General features: G+C 40.7%; 1 protein-coding gene across 1 annotated transcript in view; it reads left to right on the top strand.

Annotated features, from left to right (window-relative positions):
• Nucleotides 1-23101, top strand: part of LOC119040203 (AGBL carboxypeptidase 4) — a 1071017-nt gene that overhangs the window by 770494 nt on the left and 277422 nt on the right. The window contains exon 6 of the mRNA XM_037133086.2: nt 10612-10651. Coding sequence (XP_036988981.2) covers nt 10612-10651 — 40 coding nt within the window. The remainder of the gene's footprint in view (nt 1-10611; nt 10652-23101) is intronic.

Below are 23101 nucleotides of genomic sequence, written 5' to 3'. Positions count from 1 at the left end.
ATAAATAAGTGAAGAGCCAAAGAATGAAAGCACAGTGCTGTGTGGGAAAGCTGTGGTGCACATCAGTTGTTTAGCGTAACAAGTAGGACATGTCAGGGGTAGGTGGCAGGGTTTATGAACACAGAAGGGGTGCAGTGCAATATGGTACCTAAATGGCAGGCCCTGTCCCATTTCAGTGGGGTGAGGCGTGAGCTCAGGGCTGTGGGACGATGCTTTCCAAACTTTTATAACCCCTGCTCCCTGTCCTCACAGAAGTGACTAGCTCTCCCCACTTCTTCCCCTGCCAGTCAGTCTGCTACACAGGGCACTGACTGACATGATCAGGCCCACTTCAATTATCAGAAATTTTGTTCTGAAAATAATCGATAACTTGTTTATTTTCTAAATATGAGGTTCTATTAAAATATAAAACTGCCTTTTAGCACATAAAATTTGTGGAGATTTTTCATACCCTCTTTGAATATCAAGCTAAGAATTCATGTCTTTATCAGAAATGAAATGGGATCATTAAATAATTCTAAGAAATAAGCCAAGTTAATTTTAGAATGATCAATCCCGAAGCCAATGAGGAAGCTAGATGAGTGTAAGATCAGAAGTAGTGAGTTCAGAGAGAGGCTGGCACCACCTGAAACAGCACCACCTGAAACATTTTCTAAGGAGCAGGCTATGCTTGGAGTAGGGCGGGGTGAGAGCATGAGATTCTATGATGCCTAGAAAGTGAGAATGGTGGCGGGGTTGGGGGTGGAGGGAGCTGAGCAGGGGAGGGGGCTGCAGGCCTGAGCCTTGGAGCCAAGGATGTGTGTGCCCCTGTAACCCCTATTCAGGGAGGGTGTTGATCCTCAGGTCCTTCCCAATGATCCCTGGCTTCTGCAGTGACAGGAGAATGCACAGGGATTACTGGGACGCTTGTTTAAATCATCTCCAGTCTGTGCCATGAAAGGCTGACTTTCCCCCAAATAGCTATCCTGCGTGAAACGCAGAAAGCAAAACAGAACACGTAATCAGTGACTATTCTCTTCATGCAGAACCCTACACATCAAACAGCCCCTAAGCTCCCAGAACACCATGTCCCTTTCTTATTCTAGGAAGTAATTGCAGTTCGTGCAATTCACGAATGCAGTTCGTGACCAAAATGAAAAGTCCATTTTCAACCATAGCCTCCTAATTATCCTTCCAGATGAAGAAGGCCAAATTCTGTGTGGCCCAATCCTTAGGACCCCAAGGCAGAAACAGAAAGGATTTTATGAAAAATTATGGGACATGTGTGTGTGTGCATGTGTGTTGGGAGGGGGGATTAAACTAATGCCCTCTTCCAGTCAGTTCACTAGGACCCTGTCTAGTTGTCACAATGGTAACAGTTGATGGGCAGATCTTTCATGAGCATCATATATTGATCAGGCTGGTCCTTGAGGAAGTAATGATGACACAGCCTCTGCCTCCAGGGAACTCACAAAACCAGGGAAAAGGATGGAGGAGTAAACAGGCCAGGGAAATGCAGTGTGATGGTGCTCTGATGGGGAAGGTCATGGGGAAAGGACAAGATCCTGTCCAACCTTTGCAAATCAAGAAAGATTTTATGGAAGAGATGGCATGTGAGTTGAGAGCCAAATAACAAATAAGAATTAGCCAGGCAAAGAAGGTTGGATGCAGGATTGTTGTGCAAAGAAGAGGGAATCATATGTGCCAAAGCCTAGAGGTGAGAGCAAATTTGGGGAACTGGAAGTGGTTTGTGATGGCTAGAACTCAGAGAACAGGAGATGGGAGGTGCCTCATGGAAGTCCTTAAGGGTAGCCAAAGAATTAGACTTGATTCTGTAGAAGCCCTGATGAGTTTTTAGATGTGCATTCTAGAAATCTCACTCCATCAGAGATATTGGCCTATAATTTTCTTTCTATGTTGTGTCTTTACCTGGTTTTGGAATTAGGATTAATACCGGCCTCATAAAAAGAGTTTGAGAATTTTCCCTATTCTTAAATTTTTGGAGTAGTTTGAGAAGGATAGGTGTTACTTCTTCTTTGAATGTTTGGTAGAATTTGAGTGTGAAGCCAGCCATTGGTCCAGGGTTTTTGTGTGCCTGGAGTTTTTTGATTACTGCTTCAGTTTCCTGTTATCAGTCTGTTCAGGCTTTCTGCTTCTTCTTGATCCAGTTTTGGAAGAAGGTATGTTTTCCAGAAATTTGTCCATTTCACCCAGGTTGTCCAGCTTTTTTGTTTGTTTGAACTATACTTCCTTATAGTCCTTTGTATTTCTGTTAATTCTCCTCTTTCATTTCTGATTTTGTTTATTTGGGTCCCCTCTCTTTTCTTCTTGTTGAGTTTGGTTTAAAGATTGTCAATTTTGTTTATTTTTTCGAAGAACCAACTCCTAAATTCATTGATTCTATGATTGTTTTTTCAGTCTCTGTATCATTTAATTCTGCTCAGATCTTGATTGTTTCCTTCCTTCTACTCACTCTGGGCTGTGTTTGTTTTTGTTCCTCTAGTTCTTGTAGATGGAGGGTTAGGTGGTTTATTTGAGATTTTTTTATCTTTAGGTAGCTCTGTATTGCTGTGAACTTCACTCTCAGGACTGCCTTTGCTATGTCCCATAGGGTCTGAGTTATTGTGCGTTCATTTGTTTCCAGATGCTTTTGGATTTATTTCTTGATCTCACTGTTAACCAGTTCATGATTTAATAACATGTTATTTAGTCTCCATGTATTTGAATGTTTTTGAGTTTTTTCCTTGAGGTTGGTTTCTAGTTTCAAGCCAGTGTGATCTGAGAAGATGCTTGTTATGATTTCAATTTTGTTAAATTGTTAAGGCTTCTTCTGTGTCCTACCATGTGGTCTATACATTAAACAGATCATATACCACAATCAAATGGGATTTATTCTAGGGATGCAAGGATGGTATAACATTCACAAATCAATAAATGTAACATATCACATAAACAAAATGAAAGATGAAATCTCGTGATCATAGCAATAGTTGATGAAAAAGCATTTTATAAGGTATAACACCCATTTATGATAAAAACACTCAGCAATGTGGGAATATAGGGAGCATACCTCAACATAATAAAGGCCATATATGAGAAACCTACTGCCAACATCACAGTCAAAGGGCAAAAAATAAAAAGTGTTACATTTAAGGTCAGGAACAACACAAAAGTGCCCACTTTCACGACTCTTACCATAGTATTAGAAATTCTAGCCACGGTGATTAGATAAGAAAAAGAAATAAAACTCATACAAATTGAAGAGGAAGTAAAACTGTCATTATTCGCAGAGGACATGATAGTATACATAGAAAACTCTGTAGTCTCCACCAGAAAACTATTTGACCTAGTAAGTGAATTCAACAAAGTAATGGGATACAAACTTGACATTCAGAAATTGATGGCATTCTCATATACCAACAATGAATTTTCAGAAAGAGAACCTAAGGGAAAAAAAGCCCATTTACCATAATAACAAGAACAATAAAGTACATAGGAATAAATTTAACCAAGGATATAAAAAAACCTATACTTGGAAAACTATAGAACACTGAAGAAGGAAATTGAGGAAGAAACAAATAGAAGCATATACCATATTCATGGATTGGAAGAATTGACATCATTAAAATGTGCATACTACCCAAAGCAATCTATAGATTCAATGCAATTCCTACTAAAATACCAATGACATATTTCACAGATTTAGAACAAATATTCCAAAAATATATATGGAACCTAAAAAGACCCTGAATAGCCTCAGCAATCTTGAGAAGAACAAAGTAGGAGGGATCACAATACCTGATACCAAACTCTACTACAAGGCCACTGTAATCAAGACAATCTGGCACTGGCATAAGAACAGACACATGGATCAGAAACAGGATAGAGAGCCCAGAAATAAACCCATGTCTCTATGATCAATTAATACTCAACAAAGAGGGCAGGAGCATAAAATGGAGTAAAAACAGCCTCTTCAACAAGTGGTGTTAGGAGAATGTGTCTGGTACCTGCAAAAAAAAATAAATAAATAAAGAAGAAGAAGAAACTAGACCACCAACTTACACCATACACTAGAATAAACTCAAAGTGGATACAAGACTTAAATATAAGTTGTGATACCATAAAAGTACTAGCAGCGAACACACGCAGTAAAATTTCGGACATCCCATGTAACAATATTTTTGCCAATATATCTTGTAGGGCAAAGGCAATAAAAGAAAAAATAAACACATGAGACTACATCCAATTTAAAAGTTTCTGCATGGCTAAAGAAGCCATCATCAAAATGAAAAGGGAACCAACTGTATCAGAGAACATATTTGCCAGTGGTACATTGTACAAGGGTTTAATCTCCAAAATATATAAAGGCCTCATGTGACTCAACACTGGGAAGACAGACAACCCAATTAAAAATGGGCAAAGGATCTGAAGAGACACCCCAAGGAGGACATAGAGATGGCCAATAGATATGAAAAAAATGCTTAGCACCACCAGCCATCAGAGAGATGCAAATTGAAACCACAATGAGGTATCTATCACCTCACACAAGTCAGAATGGCCATCATTAATAAATCAACAAACAACAAGTGCTCATGAGGATGAGGAGAAAAGAGAACCCTAGTACACTATTGGTGGTAATGCAGACTGGTAATAGCCACTGTGGACAACTGCAATTTTCTCAAAAAAATTAAAAATGGAATTGCCTTATGACCCAGAGATTCCATTGCTGGGGATATATTCTAAGACTCTTGAAACATGAATTTAAAAGAACTTATACACCTCTCTGTTCATAGCAGCTGTATTCACAATAGCTAAGTGTTAGAAACAGCCCAAGTGCCCATCAGTAGATGAGTGGATTAAAAAACTATGGTACATTTATGTAATGGAATACTACATAGCAGAAACAAAGAAGGAACCTCTACTTTTTGCAACACCATGGATGGAACTAGAGAATATTATGCTGAGTGAAATAAGCTAGTGGGTAAAAGACAAATACTGTATGACCTCACTTATAACAAATCAAATGGACAAAATAAACTAATAAGAAAAATAGGACCAGAGACATGGAAACATGGAACATATTGATAGCTATAGGAGGGGAGGAGTGAGGGGAAATAGTGGAAGGAAGGGGAAGGGATTAGTCACAGAATATGTATGAATGACTCGTGGACATGGACAATGGAGAGGGGATTGACTGTGGGCAAAAGGGGTGGACTGGGTGGAGAGGGGCAAAATGGAAAAAATGAGACAACTACAATAGAATATAAACAGTTTTTTAAAAATCTCACTTCAGCTGGAATGTGGATTAACTGGAGGAGGCAAGAGTAGAAGCAGAGAGACCAGTTAAGGTGCTATTATGAAATCCTAGGTGCCAGGTGGTGAGAAGCCAAAAGTTTCAGCCAGAGGCAAGACAGAGCTGGAGTCCCCACTCAGAATTCCTAGCTCTCAACTGACATGCTCTCCACTCTGCCTACTGATCCCTGTTCAGAACTCTTACTCTTTCTCTCAGCTTCTCCTTCCTGTTAGGCTCCTGGAGATTGGCCCATACTCCTTTTATGGATGGAGTACCTAATTGCCAGCTAGCTTAAGTAACATGCCTACCATAACACAGCTCAGAGAGAATCAGGAGTCACACCTATATTTCTGATTTTGAGCCTGAGGCTCTTACTACAAAATGCTTTTTGCAACTGCAGTCAGAAGGTTGGCTGTTGCCTGGAAGAGATTCCTCCAGATTCCTATGACTTTGTCTACATCATCAGGCTGTGGTAACTGGGCCTTTCAAACTGCCTCCTTGTGACGAAATAACCAAGTGGTATCTACTGATGTCTTGCTGATTAATGCCACCCTCCTTGAAAAAAAAAGAAAAGGATTAGAAACAATCACAGCAGTAAAAGCAAACATATCAGTTATGACAATAAATGTGACTTACACCATAATACTTCAAAACACAGACCTTGCCTGGGGCAAAAGAATGACATAATGTTGCAAAGATTAAAACATTTTATTTTATATATAAATATGATCTTGTGAAATATACACAAACAAAAAAACGACAAGAAAATACACCAAAACTCTAACTGTGCTTCTCTTTTAGTGGTGGGATTTCATTAATTTTCACTTTCTGAATTTTCTAAAGATTTGGAAAATGATGAAAATAAGCATATGTTTTCATAATTACAAAAAAAATCAGGTCCTTTAATTTAGGACAACAGTAGTTTCTGTTAAGAATAAATTGAACCCATAAAAAAATCCGAAATTTCTGGACAAGGTTTCTAACTGGCCCACCTTTCAGTACTTTTGCTCTTGGGGCAGTCAGCTGTGGCCAGAGGTGGGGTGACATTGCACTAACAAAGCAGCTTCCACTGAATGCATGGGGGAATGCGAATAACTCTTCGAGTGAGGATGCTGGTAGACAAGTCCTTCAGCGTCCACGGTAGATACTCTGGCCATCCCTAGCTGGCATCGAATTTAGGGATTGCTCCTGTTGTCTTTGGAAACCCCAACCCCTGATGGTCTTCATGGAGTTATGATGTAGCATTCACCACATGGTGCTTAAGCACAGAAATGGGTTTCTTCAAAATGTCCATGGGGCACCACTTCTACCAGGGAAGGCTGGATGCTGGCCTTCTACACAGCCAGGAGTTCACGCATCAACTCCTGATTGGCCCATCCCTGGTACTCCCACACTCCTCTAAGAGTCCAGGGAATACTGCACTGGCACATGTGAACACATTTCCTTCTGTCTAGCTATGGAAGTCTTTCACTCAAGGAGGAATGCCCCTTCCTCTGCAAGACACATACACTTAACAAAATGCCCACACTCCACAAAACACACACTGCTACCACACAACATGTGAAGGCCCCATCTTCCTTAGACCGTAGCTTTTGGTCGGCTAGTGGCTGAACTGCTCAGCTGTCATCCCCACAAGCCCCGTTAGCCTCCCAAACCTGCCTAGATCACTGAATTCATTTCCTCCATCTAACATTGCGTATTATACTAAGTAGACTAGTATTGGAAATTTTCCTTTTCACTTTATTCCTTTAATTTTTGAAGGCCTTTGAGGGAATTACTTGGATATCCCACTTTCTCTAAAAATTGTTACACAGTGATTCTTGAACATACAATTTTGTTTTGATTTGCACATAAAACGTGTGGATTTCGCAATTCCATCTAGAGCTACAGGTTAACACCATAGCCTACACTTATCTGCTTGGACCACTAGGTGGTGCACACATATGTCAGGGAACTGTAGGTTAAATGGGGTTGTCACCAGGTTAGACTTCATTCATCCCCACAGGAGAAGTGGCACAGATAGCAGGAGCTGTAGGAGTCAGGAAGAGACGGAGATTCTGTGTGGGGGAGTGAAAGAAGGGAGGTCTCCCAGAAGAGGTGGACCAGCAGTACTGCTGGCTGCAGAGATGGTGGGAGCAAAAATCACAAAGGAGAGAATGCCAAAGGCGTGGCAGAGGGAAAGTCCTAGAGAGGAAGGAGCATGCTTACTTCCACGCTCACTGATTCCTACCTAACAGGGTCCCTGCAGTGAGAATTATGGAATACCTGAATCATGTGAGCTAGATGACATCAAACTTTCCTTCTAGGCCCTCGTGCTGGGCACTGGAGACGTACTGATGAAAGGACACAGTCTTGTCCTTGAGTAAGGACCTTGTGAGGAACAAAGAAGGAAACGGTCGATTAAGATAGAGTGTGATACAAAAGGTATGTTTTACAAGATGCATTGGGAGAACAAAATGACACATTTATTCTGCTCCAAGGAAGGGAGAGAAGGAAGCTAGGATTGGAAGTTGGTGTGCAGAGAAGACCTCAGCGAGGTCTTGAGGAGTAAGTGGGGACCTCCACAAAGATCATGAGAAATTAAGCTAGACAGGGAGGCCAACACGAACAAAGGCTTGGGGGTTTGAAAGGGTAATGTGGATTTCAGGAAGGGTTTAGTTGACTTGAAGCAAATTCTTACTCTATGTACTGTATGCCAGGGACTACATAATAGATGTTCCAGGCCCTTAGGATGTTCCTCAATTAGTGAGGAAGACACACACGCCCTGAAAATTGCAATGTGAAAGGAAAGCTTAAACATTGGCCCCTTTTATATTCCGACCCTGTCCTTTGAGACTCTGGTGTCCTGGTAAGGGGCTCTCAAGGAACCGTTTACACCAGAAGAGGGAGCCCATCAGCACAGTGCCTGGCTGCTGCATTTGACATGAGTGCCTGGAGGTTTTTCAGCCTCACTCACTGATTTTGGACACATGAAGTTTGAGGCCAGAGACACAGAGTGAGTTATCCAAAGCCACACACAAGAGCCAGGGCACAAGCCCAGGTATGTCTGCCTCCTGTTAGGTTTTCTTTCCTTTTTTCTCTGCTGGTCCCTGGACACAGAGTCACCATTTAGAGACGGGTCTTGATTAGGAAATAGACATTTTTTCAGATAAATAGACCTTCATCACCAACAGCAGTCATAAAATCAAGTTTATGAAAAAATAGAAGGACACTTTGTGTTCCTTCCACACGCACGAGGAAAGTGCCAAGCCACACAGGTTGGCCTTGGCAAAGGCAGCTTAAGGCAATGTACTACTGGCCTAATTCTGTGTTTGGGGAGGAAGGCGGTCTGGCCCTGGCATTCCTTCTAGCCCATGTGCATGTTTCATTTCACTTTATTCCTCAGTACGAGGATGTTCATAATGTAGGTCAAGGACATCTTGGAACTGTATCATTTGCTTGAAAATGTGTACAGGAGAGAGTTACAAGCTGGCAGGGAACAGGGATGTGTGACTACGGAGGCTGGGAAAGGATACAGAGCTGCATTTAGGCTGGTGAGAAGTCACTGAAGCAGGGGTAGGGGGGTCTTAAAGAGGCTTTGACTGGGACAGATCAAAGTTAAATGGAGGAGGGGGTGACTACAAGAGCAAAGAGATTTGAGGCCAGGTCTTACGAGGAAAGGACAAAGAAACTTGGGAGTATTTAACCTATAGAGAAGAAAACACAGATCTTTGCACAAATTTTTGTCATGGGCTGAGGCAGTTGGAAAGAGTGATGATGTCATAAGAGAGCAGGTTTCAACCCTGCTCAAAGTAGAGCTGTCTGATAGATAGTAAGAAGTGAGTCACCCATCAAGAAAAATGATGAAACAGAAGCAGTCTGTACAACTAGTGGGACATTGCAGAGAGGATTTCTGTTCTCATAGCAGGTCAACTCAATGACCTTTGAGTTCCAAGCATTCATAATTGTATGAAAAGAGAAGAGGTAGCTTATGTAAACCAAGAATTATATGATGTATAATAATAACATCAGTACTAAACATTTCTTTTTATTGAGCACCTATGAAATATCAGGCATCATCATAATCATTTATACACATTGTCATATTTTGGTCTTCGAAGCCAGGATTAGACTGACTGAATTCCAATACTGGCCCTGCCAATTAATGAAGATGTGGTCTCATACAGATCATTTTTCCACTCAACCTCATGTCTCTTCTCCGTACAATACCAGCCCTGCAGGACTGACAAGAGTATAAAAAGAAATAACACATCAAAGTGCCTGGTCTATGTTGGTACCCCCCAAATGTTGCTGCCTTCCCCTTTCTTCTTAAGCAGAATTTCAGGAAACTACTATTAGAGAGAGATGAAATAAAGAGGGAAATACAGGGAAGGTGAAGTAAGGCAAAGAATCTATTAGATGAAATACCAGATAATCAGAAGCCCCTGCAATGCATAGCCTATAGCATGGTTCTCACAGTGTGTTTGTTTGGACCCCTTTCAAGCTAAAAAAAAAACAAAACACAGACTTTTAGTACTATTTATGGAAAATCCAGTGTAAGAAAGAGAAAGAGGTTGGTTAGGGTTTAAGGAGTCCCGACTGAAGTCTTTAAGAGAGTTGCCGACCACTGCCCCCCCAAACTCCAGTACCCACTTTCCCACCCTCCAATGCCTATGGCATCTGCTCCAGAACAGAGCTTCCCCATAAGTATGCTGTGATAAGGGGCACCCCTCTTGTAGTGTTGATCAGCTCAGCTTTGGGCCAAGGCAGTTGCCTCCAAACATGTTCAGCCTCATCCATATGGCATGGTGTGCCCAACAGATACTATATTTTCTTTGAGCATTGCATGGTACAAAGAGATGAGGGTTCAATTAGAGAGGGGATAGTTGATAGTCTGATCACCAACAACTGAAACTGTGGTAGCCTTGCTGAGCAAATTCAAGAAATAAAGCAGCCCAGGAATATCCTGGTTAGATAGGCACATCAGGAGGATGACAGTAACTGAAGGACTCAAGGCAAAGGGAACGCCAGGGTGTCAGCCCCTTAACCAGTGCAGCCAGCATGGGCAAAGAAAACTCTAAAGTCATCTGGTACAGACAAATGAGCCCATGGCTTTTGCCCAAATACATACAGGGGTGAATGGGTGACCTCTAAGACTCTCTCCACCCTGGCCATCCAAGGACAAACAAGAAAGCCATCCATTCCCTTTGTCTCTCTGCAGAATTGCAAGCCAGCACCAGTTTATCCACCATGCACCCTGCTCTGGTGTCTGAACATCCCCTTTTGTCCACCCTGACCTACTAAGCACAAGTTTGTCTCTGGCTGAAATCAGTGTTCTTACAGTGTGTTTTCTTTTGCAGCAACAGCGGCAGCTTGACCTCCTGACAATAACCAGCCCCGGTGAGTAGGAGTGGCCATTGTGCTTTGGCTTTTCCCTTATTTCCCAGAGTGATGCCTGGTTGTCTACCCAGATGCAATCCCTGCCCTCCTCCTCTGCTCCCTGAATGAACAGCGGAATTCTTTTGCGCCGTGACCGACCCTTCTCCTTCCCAGTTCTTGCTGCCTTTTCTCCCTCCCAGCTCTTGCTGCCTCCTCTTGACTCTGCAGATGGCAGAGCTAATACTCTGATGTTGCTGCATATTCCAGGGTCAAGTTCTCACCAAATCACTTGATGAACTCAAGTGTCAAGGAAGTGTTCTGGTCTCCTGGGAAATGTTTTAAAAGCACAGAAATGGGGAAGCTGCCTGGTAGGTGGCATGGAATCAGGGGAGGATGGCTTGTGAAGGACTAGTCTGGGAAGGTGACCAGGTTTGGTTTCTGTGCTGAGGGTCAGGATGACTCTTGTCTGTCACCTTCACAGGGAAAGGTCAAGACCTCCAGCCATGGCCATGGGATTAAAAGGCCCTATCTTTGCCCTAGGCCTGGCATCTAGCCTAGAGAGAGGTTGAGATGTTTAATTTGCAGAAACGTATTTTATTTAGTTTGACAACTGAAGTAAAACTGGCCAGTGAGAGGATCCAAGGAGGTGATGGTACCTGCAGGGTTAATGAGCATTCAAGAGTAGGTGTGGGGACTCATCTTCATGCCCTGGGGACAATCAAAGTGTTTAGCAGCCCTGGTAACCCCCCACTCTGTTAGGCTTTACACTTGGGTTGCTGGACTGTGGGGAGATTGATCCTGGGAGAGGGGTTAGTGTTGCAGCACGGCTGTGCGGCACGGCTGATGGGCTCTAAGAATGGCTGATTACCAATAAGTGTGGAGGTGTCTCAGTGTCTTAGTGACCAGCAGGCCTGTTCCATGTCATCCTTGCCTTGCATCAAGCCCGTTATGCTGTATCCCAGGCCCAGTTGGCTCACTTCCAAGGACACCGAGCAATTGTCCTCTGCAGGCACTATTCTAGCACCAAGGCTAGTTATCCATCCAGTCTCTGTTACATTTGAGATGGTGACTGCAAAGTTAAGTTGGATCCACCCAGTTCAGAAGACCTTACTGTATTTCTACCAGCTAGAGGTTTTTGAACTTGCAACTTCAGAAGAACAAATATTAATTAGTTTGAATAATGGTTCATCTATCCCATAAAATGAGCTATGTTTAACACACACAAACATATATGTATGATTACATATATAGAAATTCCAAATCATAAGCCAACATAACGAGAGTGGCTCAGTCAAGAGTGTGACCTACCAGGTCCTCCCCACTAAGGAGCTGGTGAGTGGTTTTGGTTTTGTCCTGTTCGATTGCTCTGCTCTGTACTATGTCCTCTTCCCTGTCACATGTGCTGACCCAGGTTATCTGCTTCCACATCCCAGTCTTATTTGGCCACGCCCTGATATGATGCCAATGTATAAACTGTGGAGGGTTCTCAATCCTGAGAAATGTGTGAAAATCATAGGGAATGGGGAAGCTGCCTGGTAGGTGGCATGGAGTCGAAGGAGGATGGCTCGTGAAGAAGGACTATCCTGGGAGGGTGACCAGGTGTGGTCTCTGTGCTGAAAACTTTAGAAGAAAACATTCAATCTCTGTTAACTGCATTTCCTTTGTGCTACTTCTCTCTGTTCCTCATCGCTGGTGCACAACTTCAAGCAAAAGCTGTTATAACCCTCAGTCCACTGCTTTTGGACAGCCGTGGAATTACAAAATGCTAAGTGCTGTCAGAGTTTAGGATAGTCTATCATTTTCTCTCCTTTCAGATGAGAAAAGAATGTGTGTGTTGTGGCACCCTGGTGTACTGTAAGTAGGCTACACTTGTGTGATAATGTGTGGGGTTGCTCCACTCAGCTCTGAGGCACGAGCAGGGTGTGAGGTAGCCGGTGCCCCCACTGTGGAAGCCATTACTCCAGTGTGCCGGACAAATATTATCTGTGTGCACCATGACTTGGAAGGGTTCAGAAGCACTATTAGACCTCGTGCTAGCTGGACAACTCTATTCCATGTGAAAAGCTCTTTGCATACTTTTGAGGTCATCCCCGTTCTCACCTCACCAGAAGCTGCAGCAGGCAGTGGTAGGTTCCCTACCCCTCTGGAGCTGCAGTGGCAGGCACTAGCTTGTCTGCATACCTCCCCAGACCATCCTCAACCCACAGCTGCAGTCCCATGCTGCCATTTCTCATAGACAAAGTCTTCCAGACTGCTGCTTGGGAATTTGGAAGCCTTAAACATCTGTGTTATCTTCTTGAAACTCCTATTTTCTTTATTGTGAATAATTTCATAGATACAGAAAAGAACAGATGTAATAACAGCTATTTACTGCCTCCTCCCCCAACACCTTGGCTTTATCATATCAACATTGTACCATTTATGCCAACAAGTCTCCTATTTAAAAAAATGTAGCTATCTGGTTGAGACTTTTATCTGCCAATACCTGATACCACCTCTCTCCCTTTACCCTATAGGTAACCACTATAATGAGTTCAATATTTCTCCATACTCATGTATTCAAATATATAACTGGTGTCATTTTATAAATTTCTACAAATGGTGTCACACCATAAATGTTATTCTGTGAACTATTCCCTACTCATTATTATATTATAGAGATTCATTCAGGAGAAACGCGCAACTCTGGTTCATTCATCTTAACTGCTATATAGTATTCCATAAATTATTAGATCACTACTTATTTATCCATTTTATTGACCATAATTTAAGATATTTTCAGTTATTTTGCAATTGCAAGTAATGCTATTAAGAGCCTTTTTGTGGATTTCCTCTTGTGTATAAGTAGGGGAATTTTCTAGGTCATATCCCGTAGCTAGGAGAAGAATTACTGATTATGTGCATTTTCAAGTTTACTACATACTGGCCAATTGTTTTCTAAAATAATTAAACAAATTTATACTTCCAACAGCGAAGAATGGGAGTTTCCATTTCCCTGACTCCCAAGCATGGAATCGTCAGACATAAATTTATACTAGTCATCATGATAAATGTGAAGTGGTATCCCATCGCTTTTACAATATGTGTTTCCCTGATTGCTGGTGGGAATGATTATCTTTTCATATATTTCCTTGGCTATGTTGGCTTATTCCTTTGTAAATTGACTTTTCATACATTTCACCATTTTATTGGTTTTTTTATTTACATTCATTTGTAGTTCTTGTTATTTTGATTATCAGAATAATCAGAATAATGCATATACTTTGTCACCTACAGGCATGGCAAATATCCTCTCCTGGAGTATGCCTTAGGTTTTCTTTCTTGATTTATGATATATTTTGACATATGGAAGGTTTTTTAAAAAATTTAATGTAGCTAAATATATTGATTTATTACTTTATGAGCTTGCTTTTGTGACTGACTTCAGTAATCCTTCCATACCTGGGTACATACTCTCCTGTATTTACTTCTAAGAATTGTCAAGTTTTGTGTTATTCTTGGGTCTTTATCTCATTTAAGGCTGATCTTTGTCATATTTGTGTGTAATATGACTTAGGTATTTCATTATTTTTTAACTTATTTGTGGCAAACCCATTTTCTCAGAACCATATAAAAACTAGTCCATTGTTTCATTTATCAGCAATCATGCATCTGTTATGTATCAATTTTCTGACACAGAGCACCTGTCTGTTTCTGAGCTCTCTATGCTGTTCCATTGGTCTACCACCCTTACTCTTCACTGACACCGTATTTATAATAAATCTTCATTGAAAAATTGTCTTTATCCTTGTAGGGAGATTTCCTTCTCCTTTTACCTTTTATAGTTATCTTTTGAGAGCACGGTTGTCCTCTTTAAAAAAAAAACAAAATATAATAATCCTTATATTATGACATGCGGATTTAATCTATTTATTATAATTATTGATGTATTTGGACATATTTCTACCACCATATTTGTACTTTCTGTTTATCATTCATTTCCTTTATTTTTTCTTTTGCCATTCCTTTTTTTGAATTATGTTTTATATACTACCTGCCTTTTTTCCTCCCATCTGCAGATTTGTATGTTACAGACTTTATTTCTAAACTTAACTGGGTCTCCTTTGGATATATACCTGACTATGCATTTTCTTACAAAGTCCACAGTCATCTAAAATTTCTGTCATCCCTTCAGCCACAAAAGAGCCTTAGTGTGCTTTAACCACTTCCCTGTCTGTCAGCACCTAGTTCGTAATGTTTAGGCTTTTAAGTTAAACTCTTGCAAAAAATAAAGTCATTGTATTTATTATTATTATTGTCATCATCATCATCATTAGCTAATGACTTTTCTTACACAATTTATAATTTTTTTGTTCTCTTATTTATTGTATCCCAAGATCATCTTATGTTACCTTACTAAAATGAACCCGTTAATATCTAATTGAGTCCACGTGTCCTTATTTTGATGTTTCCTCCAGAATGATAGTTTGGCTACTTTGAGGACTTGCCTTTGTACTTTGAGATTTTTTTCATTGTTTTCTGGCATTATTAATTGCTGATGAGAAGTCTGCCATTATTGAATTGGTTTTAGTAACATCTTTTCTTGGTTAAGTTTCAAGATTTTTAGAAATCTTAATGTTCTGCTTTTTCATTCTGTTGTATCTAGGTATGAATTTACTCCTATTCGCCCTACTTGGTACTGTGAGTACACTTTCCATCTGAGAATCTGTCTTTATTTCTGAGAAATTATTGGTAAATTATCTCTCCAAATGTTACTTTTCCACCATTCCTTTGATTTTCTTCTTCAAGAATTTTTACTAGATGACTATTAGATTTCTCAAGTGGCTTGGTTCTTAACTAATTTTTGTGATTTTTTTTATCATGTTACCTTACTGCACTGATTTTGAGTTCCCCACAAGTAGCTTGCAATCGTAAACTCACATTTGTCTCCATCTAATCTAACTTTGTCTTGTCTTTTTCAATATTTTAATGACTATATATTTTAATATCCAAAAGATTTCTAATTTTGTTTATATTCACCTGCTCTTGTTTTATTTCTACCTATTCTATCTCATAGTTTCTTATTCTGTCTTAATGTCTGCCTTGTTTCTTTGAACGCCCTCAACATGCTTACTTTAAAATCTTTGTTCTATAAAATAAGTTTCATCTGGAGCAAATTCAGGTTACAATGGCTGATTTTGTTTAGTATCATTTTTAGTGTTCTATTTCTTTGTACAGTTTGAAATTTTAATTTGTAAAATCACTGTGGGGGGGGTTCTGTTTTCCTCTCTCCCCATCCCGGACCCCACTGAACTCCACTGTGCTTCCATCTCCCTGCCTGGTGGTTTGTGCAGTTGCCACGACCCACATCCTCAGCGTAAGACCTGATAAATACTGGGGATATGGCAGATCTAGTGACCAAAAAGTCAGGATAGCTTAGCACTGCTTCTGGTTCCTGAGTGTCTATCCCTGCCCTCGCCGAGTCTGTTATGCACAGGAGCTGTGGCCCAGAAAGTTCTGCAACATCCCCTTTTTTCCTGGGTTCCTCTCATGACAGGGAAGCCCCACCCCCGATCTTTGCTCTAAGCAGAACACCTTGTCTCTGATCGTCATCTCCTACAGAGCATTTTTAGACTCTGTTATTCCAGAGAATAGTATGGGATAAAGCAAACCTTCAGCTGGGACTGCCCGGCTGCACATCCAGGCCTCAGCGGCCGATGACCTCAGGCTCAGTTATCCTTCTGTTTCCTGTGCATTTCAGCTTCGCGGAGATATACCTCCCTCACAATGGAGCCCAAATATGTGTTTTATTTCTTTTTTATATATTATTCAATATTACTACTTAATGGAAATGAGCAGGCTTATTGAAGCATGAACTTATATAGTCATGTGATCCAGAAGTCCAAGTATAGTTTCTTTTTTATCTTTTGGAAATTTTTTTTCTATAACCTGTCGATGAAGGGAGGCAGTATGAGGAAGTATTATTTACCATCCAAGTAAAACCTTAACCACCAGACTGAGAAGAGAAACGGTTATTTTCTGCACATGTGTATACAAATATATGTAATTTTCAAATAAAGTTAGAATGATACTGTATAAACTTTTATTGGAAGAGTGTGAGCATTTTTCAGTCATTAAATATTCTCTAAGAGGGAATTTAATGTGACTAAAATGCATTCTATTATACATTAATCCTCCTATTATATATTAAATTGTCCCCAATTTATTTAATTATAAATAATACCAGGAAGAACATTTTTACATAAAGATTTTCATGTACATCTCTAATTATTTCTTTGGAAAAAGTTCCTAGAATGAGAATTACTGACAAAATATACATAGTTCACTAGGCTGAGTGGCAGTGAAGTAACAATAACATCAAAACTGCAGGGGCTTAAAAAACCAAGGTTTGCTTTTCACTTCAGGCACACGTTCCACATGGACTGGTGTCAGCTCCGTCCTACGTCACCTTTACTGTGGCCCCCAGGCTGACTAAGTGCCTTCTGTTGGGAACATTGCTGGCTGTCTTAGTTTGGGTCCCCTACCAATCAGACCTCGAGAAGATTTAGTGCAGGTACTTTATTTGGTAGATGATCCCAGAGACCCTGGTAGGGATGGGAAAGTAATACAGAAAAAGGAAGGAAACCAAGAGAGGTTTATTATGAAGCAAGCCACCCCCCATGGCAGTGAGACCTAATCAAACTGGGGAACCCCGAGTCAGTGTGGAAAGTAAGCGTCAGAGTTATCCCCCTGAGGGGCAAAGGACAGGGCTTGCTGGTGGGTGTGTTAATTTCTTGATATGTCGAATCTGCTCAGTGTGTAGACATACAGATTCCAGTAGCCAGAGATAGCCCTCAGGAGAGACTTTCAGGTGTCAGCAATTGGACATAATTACGTGTGGACAGAAATAGGTGCACAAGGACATGTGAGGTTGTGGCAAGGCGCTGACAGCACCTGCCATGTGGGGCATCAGGACAGAGGGGCAAGGCAGACACGAGGAGCCATGCACCTGCTCTTGAAAATTGGGAAAGGCATCACTTCTGCCCAGACACACTTGGTCACAGCAAGTCATAATCCTACTGCTAAATTCAGAAAGGTAGTTTTCTTTTTTATTGTTGAATTGTAAGACTTTTTAAATATATAATCTGGGTACAAAGTCTTTTACCAGCTATATAATTTGTAAATATTTTCCCTTTTCTATGGGTTGTCTTTTCACTTATCCTTTGATACCTTTTGAAGCAAAAAAGTTTTTAATGCTGGTGAAGCTCAATTTATCTTCTTTTTTTCTTTTGTGGCTTGAACTTTTGGTACCATAGCTAAGAAAACATTGGCTAACCCGAGGTCACAGAGATGTACTCCTACAGCTTAACTTTTTAAACATGACATCAGGTAGGAGCCCAAATTACTTTTTTTGAATATAGATGTGCAGTTTTCCCAGCACCATTTGTTGAAAAGCCTGTTCTTTCCCCCATTGAATTATCTGGGCACCCTGTCAGATGGTCATAGCTTTTTAACGGTGTAGACTAAAAGGGCAGCATTTAGGAAGTATCTTACACTGGCACTCAGTGCCAAAGATGTGTCAAGTGCTTTACATATATTTTCCACATAATTCTCCCTGCTATCCTATAGTACAGCTATTGTCCTGCCTGCTCTGCAGATGAGAAGTAAAGGTGCCGCCTGCTTGGGTGAATTGCCCACATGCACACTGTTTATGACAGTCAGGATTTAAATCTAGATCTGCCTGATTTCAAGTCCTTTGTCTTTTCCACTGATACATATAAATATCACTTCATTTATGCCCTGACTGGTGTGGTTCAGTGGACTGAACACCAGCCTGCAAACTGAAAGGTTGCTGGTTCAATTCCTGGTAGGGCACATGCCTGGGTTGCAAGCCAGCTCTCCAGTTGGGGGCCTGCAAGAGGCAACCAATTGATGTTTCTCTTGCCCACTGATGTTTCTCTCCCACCTTTCTCCCTTCCTTCCCATCTCTCTAAAAATAAATAAATAAAGTCTTTAAATATCACTTCATTTGTGCTATTGGCCTGCGGAGTCTTCTTTCTCGGACAGAATTCGTGCTGGTCCACTTTGCTGGGGCTACGGAGAACCTGGAATGTCAGAGACAGTATAGTCACTAGGACTCTTCTGCTAACGAGGCTACGTCCTGAGGAAACATTTGTTATCCTGAGATATCATAGAAACCTCCAGAAAAATCACAGCTAGATTTGTTCCTGATCAAAAATATTCACAATGTTTGTTTTTTAAATCTCCTCTTAGCATTGTTAAAATAATAATGTTAAATGGTGGTAGGCTGAGACTGCTGGCTATCACATGACAATTTCAGGCTTTGTATCAAGATGTAAAGTCAGCCCCCCTGGAGGCAAAAGGAACAAGAGAGGCCAAGTTAGCCAGTATTAGCTGCCTCATGGCCATTTTGGAGCCAGCCTGGCCTGTGGGGCCAGGCCAGAGTGGCCAGGACCAGGAGCGAAGCCAAGCGAGTGCACTCCTGGCCTCACAGCCAGAAAGTTAGCAGCACGGTGGACAGGCATGGAGAAGATGGTTCATGAATGCATACACATCCTTAAAATAACTTTAAAGAGATCTTTAGAGAAGAAAATAAATTACTCCTAATCCCGCAGCCTTAGCACAGTACAAACCCAATTCTATGTATACATTTTCCTTTTCTGTTCTTGTCTATATGCAGAAACATATTTACATAATTGCAATCACAGTAAATTTTTAGATATATCTTTTTTCACTTAACATTATTTCCTAAACAATCTTTATGTTGCTGTGTAGTTTACATACCATCTTTTTTACAATAATTTTTTGTATTAAAAATTGCACATGGCATGGTGCAAATTTCAAAAAACAGAGAAGTTATAAAGATGAAAATATCAGTAGTCTGCCAGAGGCAATCACTGTTTAATATTTTAACACATTTACTTCTTTGCCTTTTTTATTCAACTATACTTTTGTTTTACATAATTTATATAATATAGATATAAAATGTGATCCTGATTTTTCACTTAATATTAGAAAGATTTTCCCATGCCCATAATGTTGGCTATTCAACTTGATTCTAGTTTCTCAGTCTTAGGAATAATTTATTAACCTTTGTGTATACTTTTTGTCCATATTTTAGGTTATTGTCTTAAAATAGATTACTAGGGAGGGACTTAATAGATCCATGAGCATTTTATGAGCCCTTTAAAGGCATACTTATTTTTAAAAGCTCTAGTACCTTCCATCTTTCATACGGTTTGTAAATATATATGTTCTATTGTTGAACAGGTGTTATTTTCAGATGTTTTTCTTTTATAAATAACTACCATAAAATTATTTGTGAAAACATCCTTTTACTTTTTTGTGTGTAAGTTTTCTTATGCTCAATATTTTTAAAGTGAGATTACTGGGCCAAATAGCATTAATATTTTTAAAGCATTATTGAGTCTTGCTGCCATCTCATTTTCCAGAAAGATTGTGTCAATTTACGTTCCTGTCTCCATCCCCCAACTTCTACCTCAAGTCAACAGGGAAAAACAACATGGGGTGTTATGACTCAGGAAATGTATTAAACCCATGTAAACAAATTTCAGAATCTGAGAAAATAGAGGGAAGGAGAAATATGTTCTCAAGGTCCCCAGGGGACAACCTGAGTGCTATCTGTGTTCCTAGGATGTTTTTCCTGGGAAATCTGTATAGTGCACCATATCCCAGGACTGCGGTGAAGACATTCGTGGGAAAGGGGTCAGAGGTCCCATTCTGGAACACCTAGATGGGTGGACTAAGCTCCGGGAAGGGGAATTTGGAGGGGTGGCACGCAAAAGCACGGTAGCTGACCAGCATGAGAGAGATTGGGTTAGGAGGGAGCCGGCAAGACCTTGGCTATCAAGTAGAATGCAGACCCCAGCCCTAGAGGAACTGGAATTCAAAGCATGAAAGGTCAAATTAAGGCTCAGGAACTACATCTGTAGGAGTCTTTAATCACAACCTAAATTAGCTTAAGCAAAAATGGAGTCCATTGGCTCATTTAAATAGGCAATCCAGTAATAAATCTGCCTTTCTGTGCATCTTGATTGAGAGGTCATGAGACCCTGTTTTTCTCCTCTTCACTCAACCTGCTCCATGGTAACTCCATTCCCAGACCACATAGGGCCTTAAGATGCAGAATTTGCATCCTCCCAAATTCTAGTCCAGTAGGAAAAAGCATGAAGACTCATACAAATGTCCCAGCAGAACCTCTATTGCTTCTTATTCTTTGATTGGTTCCTTATGACTTCTTTGAACAAGTATCTGTATCCAGGGAAATCTGTGCTGATTGGCTGAGAATTAAATTATAAACATCATACGTGAAGTCAGGGGATAAATTGGGGACTGGCATTACCTGGAAATAGCCCAAATCACTTGAATTTTTTCAATGACTATCTCTGTGCTCAAGCTAAACCAACTATGTGCATTATAAGGTCTGAGAACAGGACAAACATTGAGGTGTTCTATAACAGCTCTTCTGCACAAAGGCCGGATACAGGAGGGGCTCCACAGCTAGAATCTCTGGGCAGTGACCAGACTCATCATCAGGAAGGGGCTTGGACCCAAGGAGCGCCTTCCTGGTTGGAGCTAGAGTCACAACAGTGGCCATGGCTATTGACAGCAGGTCTGTTCAGATTTTCTATTTCTTCCTGATTCATTCTTAGTTGGTTGTATGTTTCCAGGAACATATCTGTTTCTTCTAGGTTATCCAATTTGTTGGCATAGAAGCGTTCATTGTAGGAAGTATCTTAATCTGCTCCAAATGAGCACAAAAGCAGGCGTGTGCTCTGTACACTTTTCATTTACCTGTTCATTTATTGTACATGTGTGCAGCAGCAGGGTATGGGTAGAAGAGCAAGGAATTTGTAATACACATATATATTATATGTTCAAATCCCACCTCTTTTGTTGATACTTAGAGTTTGACCTTTGGAAAGTCTATAAGCTTTTCTGTGCCTTGTTTACATTTTACCACCTGTGAGATCAGAATGATAATAATACATTTTTAGAATTTTGTGAATAGATATGATATATGTGAAGTGGCCATCATAGTAAAGTGCATGACCCACAGCAGAATTTAATTAAATAGTGATTGCATTGCTTCGTGACAGATTACCTCAAACCTTAGCAGTTTCAAACACCAGTAATGTTTATTTTCTCACAGTTTGTATGGGTCAGGATTCTAGCTGCAGCTTAGCTGGGTGGTTTTAGCTTGGGAACTCTCATGAATTACAGTTAAGATGTCAGCCAAGGCTGTGGTTGACTGAAGGCTTGCATGGGATTGGAAGATCGTCTTTCAAGGTGACTTACTAACACGGATGGCAAGTCGGTGCTGGCTTTTGGCCGGAGACCGCAGTTCCTTTCCACATAGACCTTTCTGTAGGGCCCCTTGAGTATCCTCACAGCATGGCAGCTGACTTCCTTCTGAGTGACTAATCCTAGAGAGAGCAAGGTAGAAGCTGCCGTGTCTTTTGTGATGCAGACTTACACAAATCAGCCTATTCACCGTGGAAGGAGAGTACACGTGGACATACATACCAGGAAGTGAGAATCATTTAGGGCCCTCGTGGAGGCTGGCTATCAAAGTGCTAATGCTGGTGATCGTGCTAATCAATATAGACAGTCCCAGATTTAGGATGATTCAACTTAGAAATTTTCAGCTTTACAGTGGTGTGAAAGTAATATGCATTTAGTAGAAATGATGCTTTAAATTTTCATATTTTCCTGGGCTAGCAATACATGGTACAATAATGCGCTCTCATGATGCTGGGCAGCCACAGTGAGCCACAGCTCCCTGTCAGGCACGCAATCCTGGGGGTCAACACCTGGACCTCCACAGTGTACCAACACAGTGGCCAGCAATTTTTTGGATATTGTGTTCTGAACATTGGGACATAGGCTAGACTAAGCCATGATATTTAGATGTATTAAATGTATTTAGATTTACAGTATTGGCAACTTACGATGGGTTCATTGGGACTTAACCCCATTCTAAGTCAAGGAACATCTGTCCTAGGTCTTTGTTTCCTTTCAGACACACTTACCTTTTCTTATCCCTTCAAGGATTCTCTCCCTACTCCCAAGATATATGAATAATGGTCTCGCTTTTCCAGATTGGCAGGGTTTTCTGAGAAATGTCTAGCTACTGTTTCTTTCAAAAAATAAGTAGCTGCATTTGTCCATCTGTGTCTTTCCATCCTAACACAGACCTGAGCTGTGAGGGCCTTTGCCTTGGTCGTGAATGTGAGAACTATTTTCTGGCTCACTGGACTGAGAAGGTCCCATCCACCCAGTATCTGGAGAACATAAAATTACCATATTTTGCCATGTATAATGCATGCCCATGCTTTTATGTATAATACCCTATTATTACATGCATGGTATGTAATCAATATAGCCACATATAATGTGCATCCTTATTTTTCTCTAAAAAATTTGGGCCAAAAAATGTGCATCATGCAC

The sequence above is a fragment of the Artibeus jamaicensis genome, unplaced genomic scaffold, assembly GCF_021234435.1.
Source record: "Artibeus jamaicensis isolate MK-2021 breed Jamaican fruit bat unplaced genomic scaffold, CSHL_Jam_final scaffold_1019, whole genome shotgun sequence".
In the NCBI taxonomy this organism is placed as follows: domain Eukaryota; kingdom Metazoa; phylum Chordata; class Mammalia; order Chiroptera; family Phyllostomidae; genus Artibeus; species Artibeus jamaicensis.
This window is presented reverse-complemented; position numbering and strand designations above follow the sequence as displayed.